The sequence below is a fragment of the Suncus etruscus genome, chromosome 1 (assembly GCF_024139225.1).
Source record: "Suncus etruscus isolate mSunEtr1 chromosome 1, mSunEtr1.pri.cur, whole genome shotgun sequence".
NCBI classification, from domain to species: domain Eukaryota; kingdom Metazoa; phylum Chordata; class Mammalia; order Eulipotyphla; family Soricidae; genus Suncus; species Suncus etruscus.
This window is the reverse complement of record NC_064848.1, coordinates 111,056,681-111,068,686: the sequence shown is the minus strand read 5'-3', so window position 1 is coordinate 111,068,686 and position 12,006 is coordinate 111,056,681. Positions and strand designations below refer to the sequence as shown.

At 38.5% G+C, this 12,006-nt stretch overlaps 1 protein-coding gene across 1 annotated transcript in view; it reads left to right on the top strand.

The window, feature by feature from the left end:
• Positions 1–12,006, top strand: part of PHTF2 (putative homeodomain transcription factor 2) — a 138,157-nt gene that overhangs the window by 25,724 nt on the left and 100,427 nt on the right. The window contains 1 exon segment of the mRNA XM_049783854.1: positions 9,341–9,420. Coding sequence (XP_049639811.1) covers positions 9,376–9,420 — 45 coding nt within the window. The 5' untranslated portion in view covers positions 9,341–9,375.

Genomic DNA, 12,006 nt, shown 5'->3' with positions numbered 1-12,006 from the left:
CCAACCTGGGTTGCACAAGTGCAAGGCAAACACCCTACCTTTCCAACCTCCTGTGTTCATTGTTTAATCCCACCTCCAGGTCTTTGTGTTTGCTCTTTCCTCTGCTTTGGATATTCTTCAATTTTTAGCTTAGCTGACTGTTTAATCCTTCACATCTCAATATGTCATCTCAGAGAGAAATTCTTTAGCAGTCCTTCCTAAAAATACCCACTGCATCTCAGTCACATTTCTTATTTTCTTCATGGCACTGTTTCAACAAAAAATTATTTATTCTTATTTGTTATTCATTTTCTATCTTCCAATTTTATTTTATTTGTTTTGGGGTCAGACCTGGCTGTGCTCAGGGGTTACTCCTGGGTCTGCATTCAGGAATCACTCCTGGCAGTCTCTGGGGACCATACGGGATGATGGGGATCGAGCCCAGGTTTGCAATGCAAGGCAAACTCCCTACCGGCAGTGCTATTGCTCTGGCCCATATCTCCCAATTTTAAACAATCTAAGTTTCATCAGAAAAGGAATCTTATTTTTTGCTTCACTTGTATTCTCAGAGCCTAGAATAGTGCATTGCTCAATATATTCCTGTTCAGTAAATACAGGAAATAAATTTTGTATTGTAACTGAGATTTTGCTGAAATAGTGTTTTCTTGACTATTAAATGCATTTTTTTTGTTTGTTTTTTGGGTCACACCCGGCATTGCTCAGGAGTTACTCCTGGCTGTACGCTCAGAAATCGCTCCTGGCAGACTTGGGGGAGCATATGGGATGCCGGGATTCAAACCACTGTCCTGCATGGAAGGCAAATGCCCTATCTCCATGCTATCTCACTGGCCCCTAAATGCATTTTTTGGTAACAGTATGTATGTATAGTAATTTAAAATCTCAAAATAAGGTACTGTCACTATTCATATCATGAGCTTTAGTATTTTTATAAAGAATATTTGGAAAACTTAGTGTTTCTATGGAGTTTTATGTTTGTTTGTTTGTTTTTGGGTCACACCTGGCGGCGCTCAGGAGTTACTCCTGACTGTACACAGCAGTCGCTCGTGGCAGGCTCAGGGGACCATTAAGGATGCCAGGATTTGAATCAGGGTCCGTCTTGTGTTGGCCTCATGCAAGGCAAACGCCTTACCACTGTGCTATCACTCTGGCCCCTCTATGGAGGTTTTTAATAACATCCATATTTGAGTGGAGCTTGTTTTGTTAAAGTTTCTTTTGAGTAAATTATAAGCTATTTAAATAGATTTTGTTGTCTTAGTAATTTTTTAAGTGACACAATAGTCCACCAAATCAAGAGTTACTTATGCAGAATGCTGTCAATTAGGTGATTACAGTATCTTTTAAGAGTGCTTACGAAATAGAAGTTTTATGATACATGCTGAAGTTAAAAACATTTTGTATTTTGGTTTTTGGGTTGCACCCAGTTGTGCTCAGGGGTTCCTCCTGGCTCTACGCTCAAAAATCGCTCCTGGCAGGCTCGGGGGATCATATGGGATGCTGGGATTCAAACCACCATCCTTCTGCAGGCAAGGCAAATGCCCTACCTCCATGCTATCTCTCTAGTCCCTAAAAAACATTTTGAAGTGAATTTAATAATGTTACTTTATTTTATGTATGTATTTATTCATTTCTATTGAGAAACGTTGATTTATCACATTGTATATGGCCAAATGCATGGTACATGTTCAAAAACTTGTAATCATACCACACATACCACCAGAGTACCAACCAATGTCTGACATCATCTCTGGTATAATGTCAGAAGTTGGAGCTGAAACCAAATTTTCTCTCTTCCCAGTGCTTAGTGGCAGTTCTCTGGTGTGTTTCTTCAACTCATATTACATTGTACTGGGTAATGGTATGACATACCAAAAAAATAATTTTTTTTCCAGTTAAAATACAGAGAGGAGGGGATTGGATTAATAGTACAGCATTCAGGCATTTGTTTTGCACATGGCCAACCCAGGACAGACCTGGGTTCTATCCTGATATCTCATAAGATCCTTCTAGCCTGCCTGGAGTGACTTCTGAGTACAGAACCAGAAGTAATGCCTGTTGTGGCCAGAAACAAACAAACAAACAAACAAACAAAAATACCAGGGAGGAGCCATAGAGAGCACCAGATGCTGAGCTGAGTACATGCTTTGTTGTAAGAAACCAGGCATTCATCCTGGCACTGTATGTTCTCGTGGGGGTCCTCCAGGAGTGACCCTTGAAAACTAAGCTGGGAGTTTGCCATGAGCACCATTAGGTGTGCCCCTAAAATCAAGACAAAAAAATTTGCAAGGGGCTAGAATGATAAGGTGTTTGTCTTGTACTCAGGCAACCCAGGTTTGAGGCTCAGCACCCCATATGATTCTCCTAAGACCCACCTGAAGTGATCCCTGAGTGCAGAGCCAGGAATAAGCCCTTAACATGGCCAGTTGTGACTCCAAATCAAAACAAAAAGTTTATATATTATCTAATGACATGTAGCTTTATATTTTTATTGAGATATTTTATAAATATAGATTAACTTGAACATATTTGAACTCAGAGGAACATTTATAAAAAAAATTGGAGAGGTTGGATTTGAACTGACTTTGAAGGCTAGATCAGTGCAGAAAGGAGGGAATGGTAGTAACAGCATAAGCAAAGTGTCCTGGTGGGCATGAATGTTTTCTTTGTATAATGAAGCAGAAATTTCTTTGAAAACGAGTAGTGTATATTGTAACTTTCTGTAGTTTAATAGGTTTTATTTCTACATGGGAACCATTTAAACTCTTAATGATTTATTTGACTTTAAGTGTACAAAGAATATACTCTTGTCTTTTTTTTTTTTTTTTTTGTGGTTTTTGGGTCACACCCGGCAGTGCTCAGGGGTTATTCCTGGCTCCAGGCTCAGAAATTGCTCCTGGCAGGCACGGGAGGACCATATATGGGACGCCGGGATTCGAACCGATGACCTCCTGCATGAGAGGCAAACGCCTTACCTCCATGCTATCTCTCCAGCCCCTACTCTTGTCTTTTTATACTTGATAGTCTATAAAAAGAGACCTAATATTAATTCTTTCTTTTCCCTAACATTACTTCTTTTTCTCTTTTTTTGGTTTTTGGGTCACACCTGGCAGCACTCAGGGGTTACTCCTGGCTCTACGCTCAGAAATCACTTCTGACAGGCTCGGGGGACCTATGGGATGCCGGGATTTGAACCATCATCCTTCTGCATGCAAGGCAAATGCCCTACCTCCATGCTATTTTTCCGGTCCCTATTTCTTTTTCTTTTTTTGGGGGGGGGGCACACTTGGTGGTGTTCAGGGGCTACTCAGGAATCATTTCTAACAGTGTTCTGGGGACCATATGGGATACTGGGGATCAAACTCAGGTTGATCACATGCAAGGCAAGCATCTTACTGCTGTATAGCTCTGGCCCCATATTTCTTTATTTTGTTCTCCCCCCCCCCTGAGGTCTTTTATTCTATAAATTTACTTTGTGTAGATAATACATTTTGTGTATTATACATGGTAAAGAAAGACTTCAGGTGTTTTGACAGGATATGATAGTTAAAGCAGTGTCAAAGAAAGAATTTGTTTATTTGTGTACAGCATGGTTAAAATAGCTCTGTGGTCTTATAATTGAGTAATTTCCTTTTTATTCTCTTTTGCCGCACCTGGTGGTGTTCACGACAATGGCTCTATGCTGGGGGGAATTACTGGGGTGCTAGAGAATCAACTCAAGTAGGCCCTGTGCAAGATAAATGCCCTGTCAGATGTACTATCCCTCTGGTTCCCCAAATTTTCATATTTTAATACCCATTTTTTATCTGATCAGTTGCAAAGGTACCCCTATGTTTCTACATTTTTCCCTGTTATTTAATGTCTTATTTTAATATTATAAAGCAGTTCTTTAACATTCTTATAAAAACTTTTGTATGAAGTGAAGGAACATGACTTTGGGGTTCCCTATACAAGGAACAGATGTATATTATGTAGAAATGATATTTATAGGATATGATTAGATAATCGAAGGTGTTGTACCTTCAATGTAAGAGAAACAGAGCAATTTGTGTAGCTGAGGAGGGGGTCCCTACAGAGTTTGCCCCACTCAAGTTGTTTACTCATCTCTGGCAGTGCTCTTAATCCTGTTGCTATCCACATGATCAGAGCAGCAGGATTCCAAAGAGCCATTTTTGTACAGTGAGATCTCTTAGCTAATACTGGATGAGATAAAGAGGTTACGCTTGTCCCAAGCTGAGCCAGATCAACTCTTCCCAAGGTTGATATATGGGAATAAAAAAAATGGAAATACAACTGTTATTCTCACTTAACTCCCTTCTTAATGAAAGGTCTGGAGTTGGCCATGTTTGTGGTTTCCAGGAAAATTATGAGAAGCAATGGAAATGTGTCTACTAAGTCAGAGGGAGCAAGCACATAAAGACCAGCAGATGATTGTGCTGTTTTTTAATTCTTTGGTTCTCATTTATTATATGGACTACATTTCTGACCTTGGATTTATGAGACACCCTCCTCCTTTAAAAACAAAACTTCACCTCTATGCTCGAGATATTTTAAATTTTATTTATTTGCAACCAGTAAAACAGTAAAGAGATTCATAGTGTATATGTGTGTGTGTGTGTGTGTGTGTGTGTGTGTGTGTGTGTGTGTGTGTGTGTAGGATCAGGTAGACAGTTAATAAGAGTGATAACAGAACTGCAAACTTGTATCCTGGATTGTCAGTACCAAAGACTTTCAAAATAATTTTATTATTCATTAAATAATTTTCAATTTATTAGTTCCTATTTTTGTATGCTCATGTAAAATTTGGTGTCTTTCTGTTTTGTCAGATGTCTCATTCAGAAATCTGTCTCAGCATGCTGTAAAACCTGTTTTAAAAATAGGTATGAGCCACTCAGTGTCACTGAAGGCTTGTTGACACATGGAAAAAGTATTAAATGAGTTTGTGGAATGAACTGTACTATTGCTGAAAGAACATGTGTTTGATAATAGATTGGTTATATTTTTGTAAATGCACATAGATGAAAAATTGTAGAACATTATATACAATTGTATATATAATATACAATATATATACTTTATATACAATTTTATTGTTACAGTTTGGTATAATTATATAAAATATGTATTATGTAATTTTGAGACATGTTTTTGTACAAAATCATTACTATTTTCATATAACCAGGTGAATATTTCCCATAAATATTAAGAAGTACATACATTTAGTAGAGTAAATAAATTAAAATTTCTTTTATATTTTGCTAATGAAATGCATATGATTTATACTTCTGGAAATAAGAGAAAAGATTTTTGTCTTGGTAGAAAATCTGGAGTTTTGTGTCAATAGAGATTGTGAAAAGTAAAAGAATAATGTGAAGTTGATATATTCATACTTTTTGTTTTTGAATTTGTTGGGTGTGGGTTGGTAAGGAGGGATGGATAGAATGAGTTTGGAAAAGATGTATACATATATTTGTCTTAACAGATATAATGAAAGCATAATATTGTAATGAATGGGTTCCTAGTGGAATCTAGAATTAAATGTGGTTTAAGCTGTTGGTCACTATGGAGGCATCCAGGACAGAAAAAATAAGATGGGAGATGCTAATGGTAAATTTCTCAAAGATTTGGTGAGTGAAATGAAGTTACTACCTCTGGCAGAGAAACTTCAGTGGAATTGAGCTTGAAATCTTTAAATACTTGGAGTGTGTAATTGAGAATTGGCATTATGACCTTATGATAATCAGGTTGCTATTTTTAATTTTTAAGAGTCAACAAAAGCTGTGTGCATGTATTCTTTTTCTGCCATTTGGGTGGGTGGGGGAATTGGACCATACTGGATAGTGCTAAGGGTTTTCTTTCAGCTCTCTGCTCAAGGATCACTTCTGGTAGGGATTGGGATTATATGTGGAATTGGGAATCGGACCTGGGGTGTCTACATACAAGGAAAGCTCTATCTCTCCAGCTCCCAAACTGCCATATTTTTAAAGAAGTACAAATACTTTCCAGTTACTAAAATTAAGGAATTTTAAATGTAAAATTGGTAATAACAATTATAATTTGACATTTTATGTACTGTATTGTGGGTGTTTTGTTGTCATCTTATCAGTCACAAAAACCCTGTGTAGGAATGGGCTTATAATTGCTCCTGTTTAGTAAACAAAAGGAGTGGAGAAAAACATGAAGTGACTTCTTGAGTATCCTATATTGTATAGTACAGCCAATCATTTTTTTTTTTTTGGTTTTTGGGCCACACCCATTTGATGCTCAGGGGTTACTCCTGGCTATGCGCTCAGAAATTGCCCCTGGCTTGGGGGGACCATATGGGATTCGGGGGAATAGAACTGTGGTCTGTCCTAGGCTAGCGCCTGGAAGGCAGACACTTTACCTCTAATGCCACCTTCCTGGCCCCTCAGCCAATCATTTTTGGGAGGTGAGAGGCAGGGAAGGACCTTCCAAGCAGTACTCAGGAGATTCAGTGGGCTTTCCTAGTAGTACTCAGGAGATTCAGTGGGCTTTCCTAGTAAGACATGGCTAGATTGGCTGGATAGTTAATTACTGATGTGGAAGGATGCAGTGCTGTTCAGTCCCTATAAAACCCAAACCATCAGAGCAACTCTGATACCCTGTGTGGAGTCCTTTCAGCTCCAGAGACATATACACTAACCTCTGCGCTGTCTCCCTGGTCCTGAATCCATGGTGGTTTTTGTTTATTTGTTTGTTTGTTTTAAAGCTTTTGTTTTGCTGTGTTTTGCTTTTTCCATGATGACAGAACAGTTTTCAGAAATTTCAGAAAATAGTTTGCTTAAATTTATCAGATGAAGATAAAAACGATTATTTTCCAAAGGTAATGATATGCTCTATTATGGGATGGAGAGATAGTATTAGTAGGGTGCTAGTTCTGGGTTCAATTCCTGCCATTCCATATGATTCCCTGAGAATTACCTGGAATAATTCCTGAGTGCAGAACCAGGAATGACCCCTGAGCATTGTCAGGTCTGGTTCTAAAACAGTAACCAAAACCCACTGTTTTACAACAACATCAAAATATAGGCTTAGTGTTGGAGAAAGTACTCAACAAGCTGAGTAGTACTTGCATGCAAGAGGTCAGTGAACTGAATATAGACCCTTAGCAGCATCAGGTGTGACCCTCAAACAATACACAAAAAAATGCCTCTTAGAGGTTAATAATCTAATAACCATTTTTCCCATTATATTAAAGCCATGTTATATTCCTAATAATAGTATAGGAAATATGTGGTACTTTGCTTGTTATAGACAAACTTAGTGGTCATAACATCTCTTGGCAGTTGACAGAACGTAGAGCTTGGATACTCAGTAGATTACTTCCCTGAGATCCTATGTAGCCTTGGATGATAGCTTTTAGTTCTGGGACTTATCTGAGTTTGATCTTGTTTTAGGTCCCTTTAACACTATACCAGAGTCATCTTTTATACATCTATGGTAGGGGTCCCCAAACCATGACCTGTGGGCCACATGTGGCCCACTGAGAACATATATCTGGCCAACCTGCCGGGTGGTTTTGTTTGTTTTGGGGCCATACCCAGTGGTCCTCAGGGCTTTACTCCTGTTTCTATGTTCGGAAATCACTCCTGGCAGGCTCAGAGGACTATATGGGATGCCAGGGATCAAACATGAGTTGGCTTGTGTACAAGGCAAAGGCCCTATCACCTATGCTGTTACCCCACCCCCATGGTTTTGCTAATGCTGCCTGTCCTGCTTTATTCCAGGGCTGGCAGTGTGCCTGTGTAGGATGTGCGGCACACGCTCTGACTCCCCTCAACCCCCCTCGACCCCTCCTCTCAGTCTTGGGCAGGGGTCCTCAAACTACAGACCTGCCAAAAGCAGGCCCATAGTTCCATAGTTTCTATTGAAATACTAGTTAGTGTTTTTTGTTTTGTTTTGTTTTGTTTTGTTTTTGGGCCACACCGGCGGTGCTCAGGGGTTACTCCTGGCTGTCTGCTCAGAAATAGCTCCTGGCAGGCACGGGGGACCATATGGGACACCGGGATTCGAACCAACCACCTTAGGTCCTGGATCGGCTGCTTGCAAGGCAAACACCGCTGTGCTATCTCTTCGGGCCCTACTAGTTAGTTTGTTGATTTAACTTTACTTGTTTTTTATTTTAAATATTGTATTTGTTCCAATTTTTTACCTCAAAATATCATATGTGCACTGTGCATAGGGATTTGTTCATAGTTTTAAACTATAGTCTGACCCTCACAGTGAACTGGATAAAAAGTTTGAGGAGCCCTGTTCTATGGTCTTAACAAGTATTGTAGAGTTAACTACAGTCGCTCTGGATTAATTTTCTTGCGTGTAAAGAGCTAAGTCTGTCTGTCTGTCTGTCTGTCTGTCAATCTATCTATCTCTATCTATATATCTATCTATCAATCATCTATCTATCTATCATCTATCTATCTATCATCTCTGTCTGTCTGTCTGTCTGTCTGTCTGTCTGTCCGTCCGTCCGTCCGTCTGTCCACCCATCCACCCATCCATCCATCCACCCATCCATCCATCCATCCTTATTTGACTCACACCCGGCAGCAGGGGTTGCTCCTGGCAGACTCAGAGGACCATATGGCATGCCGGGAATCGAACTGGGGTCTGTCCAGGGTTGGCTGTGCAAGGCACATGCCCTAACTCTGTGCTATTGCTCCAGCCCCAAGAGCTAAGTTTATTACCCAAAAAATATTCTAGACAATTCCAAGAAAAATGATTATGAAATGTTTTGTGGTAAATGTACAGTTATTAGCAAACTGCAAAAATTATTTCTGTGTAATTGACTCTTAATATGGTCTTAATACTTAACTGTAAATTAATTCCCTTCTCCAGTTACTTAATTTTATTTTAGCTTTGTGTTTACTGAGTAGTATCAGGAAAATTTAATGTTCTGAATTCTGGCATCTCTATTAAGCCATCTTTTAGCAAAAGTAATTGACACTAGTTCCTAGAAGGAAACTACAGTTAAGCTGATCAGTTACTGAGTAAATGAGTTGATTCCTATCATATGTGAATTAAAAAAAAAGTAATTGCCAGCATGACTGGGAAATTCTGAAATTTATTTAAGTGATTTTTTTTTTTAAAACGACTCTTTTATAAGAAATTTCAAGTGTTACATTCACATAGAAACTTCTGTTACGGCAACTGATTTTGTTTACTTAAGAGAGCCTGTTGCTAAAATAGTAATGAGGAGGGGTGTAATATCAGTATAGTCATATGCCTTTTGCTGTGCTAGTTTCCAGAGTGCTATGGATGCATGTTGATCTCTCTGCTTTTGGAAGGTAGAAATAAAGTTGACTTCATGTTTTTCTCTCTTGAACAGCCTACAATGACAAATGTGTGATTTCAGTGGAATAAATGGCGTCCAAAGTTACAGATGCTATAGTCTGGTATCAAAAGAAGGTAAGTTATTAGTCCAAACTTTAAACCTTTTAAATTTATTCATTCCAAAGATACATGCTTTTTTTTGTCTGTGCAATTGTTTATGTAAAATAATACCCAAAATAATGTCAAAGATTTCAGAATCTTGAGTGGGAGGGAAGTACTTATTTTTAACTCTGAATAATGATGGTTCTCTAGATGATTAAAAAAAATTTTTTTTTACTTTTTACTTCATGTTATCAAAACAGATTATTTTTGTTATAAAGCAAAAATTTAAGACAATTATTATTAACATTTTATAAAAGCAGTCATATTTTTGTGGGTTTATTTGCTTTAAAGAAAATTAAGTTTAGTAGTATGGTTATACTTTTATGATATTATATTAAGAAAAAACACTTTATACACTACAATTCAACACCTCAGTCTTTTCAGTAAAATAAACCTATTTCCAAACTAAAATTTTAAGATGTTTACTTTGATATTTCAAGATGTTATTATATCTAACTAGATATATGATTTTATTTTTATATAAGTATTATATAATATATATTTGAAAATGTTATATATGTATGTATCATTAGTAATTATATTAATACATTATAGTAGACAGATTATATTATATATGTTCTTTATAAAGTCAAAAAAAGCCTTATCAAAAGTATAGTCAATTGTTTACTCTTGAGAATTTTTGTTATACTCTAAAATAAATGTTGTAGGATCTTAGACTTTTTGTATATAGTGAATTATGATTTCATAGTTTAAAACATTTTTGTGCATAATTTTCAAGTCCTTACTAAAATATTATATTTAAAATCTTTTATTTTTCCTTTTTGGTTTTTAGACCACACTTGATGGTGCTCAGGGGTTACTCCTGGCATTTTGCTCAGAAACCACTCCTGGTAGGCTAGCAAGACCATATGGGATGTCAGGGATCAAACCTGAGTCGGGCCGTGTGCCAGGCAAACATCCTACCCATTGTACTCTCACTCTGGTCACTAAAGCTTTTTCTATATGGGGGATAGTTCTTAAATTTATTTGAATTGAAAATAAGTGATAATCGGAACATGGGGATTAAGCAAGTCTAAGAATGCACTTATTCACTCACTCACTCACTCATTCATTTTGGTTTTTTGGTCCATACCTAGGGGTGTTCAGGGGTTACTCCTGGCTCTGTGTTCAGAAATTGCTCCTGGAAAGCTTAGGGGACCATCTGGGATTCTGGGGATCGAGCCTGGTTCAGTCCTTGGTTCTGGGTTGGTCCTGGGTCCCAGATCAGCTTTGTGCAAGGCAAATGCCCTACTGCTGTGCTCTCTTTGGTCCCCATGCACTCCTTTTTTTTTTTTTTTTGGGTTTTTGGGCCACACCCAGCGGTGCTCAGGGGTTACTCCTGGCTGTCTGCTCAGAAACAGCTCCTGGCAGGCACGAGGGACCATATGGGACACCGGGATTCGAACCAACCAACCACCTTTGGTCCTGGATCGGCTGCTTGCAAGGCAAACACCGCTGTGCTATCTCTCCGGGCCCAGGCGTTTGCCTTTCATACAGAAAGTCATTGGTTCGAATCCCGGCACCCATATGGTCCCCTGAATCTGCCAGGAGTGATTTCTGAATATAGAGCCAGGAGTAACCCGTGAGTGCTGCCAGGTGTGATCCAAAAACCAAAAACCAAAAACCAAAAACCAAAAAAAAAAAAAAAAAAAACCAAAAACACAACATAACTCCAAACAAAACCCAAAACAGTCTCATTATTGTCCTTCCCTTTTTTATTCAAACTTTTTGGTTTGCTTCTTTAAGGCAGTCTTTTTTGTTTTTGTTTTTGGGCCACACTCAGTGACGCTCAGGCGTTACTCCTGGCTATGTGCTCAGAAATTACTCCTGGCTTGGGGGACCATATGGGATGCCAGGGATCAAACTGAGGTCCATCCTGGGTCAGCTGCGTGCAAAGTAAACGCCCTACGGCTGTGCTATCGCTCTGACCCCAAGAGATAGTCATTTAAAAAAAATTTTTTATAGCTCAGTCACTCTTAGATCAGAGTTCTATCTTTACCCTTGACAGAAAGTTTTGGTTAGGTTGCAAGTGTGGGCTGTGAAATTTTAGTTTTCATAATTATTTGGAGAGAATATTGTTACTGTGGGTAGGATAGGAATTAGATAATAAATATCAAGTATTCTAAATAAAGGGACAAATAGTAAATGTTTTAGGCTTTGAGGGCCATAAAGTCTCTGTTGTAACAATTCAGCTCTGCTGTTAGGAAATCATTTATAGACAATATGTGAATGGAGGTAATGAAAGGTCATGGCTACGTTCCAACAGAACTGAATTTCCAAAATAGGCAATGGCTAGATTTGGCTCACTCCCTGGCTTGCTTTACTTGTACTGTCAGACAGCTCTATATAGCAAAGAATTACCTTGCTCAAAATGCAGAAGGTGAAATATGTATATTTACTTTGCCTTTTTTATTTCTTTTGGTTTTTGGGTCACACCCGGCAGCATCAGGGGTTACTCCTGGCTCTATGCTCAGAAATCGCTCCTGGCAGGCTCAGGGGACCATATAGGATGCCGGGATTCAAACCACCATCTTTCTGCATGCAAGGCAAATGCCTTAC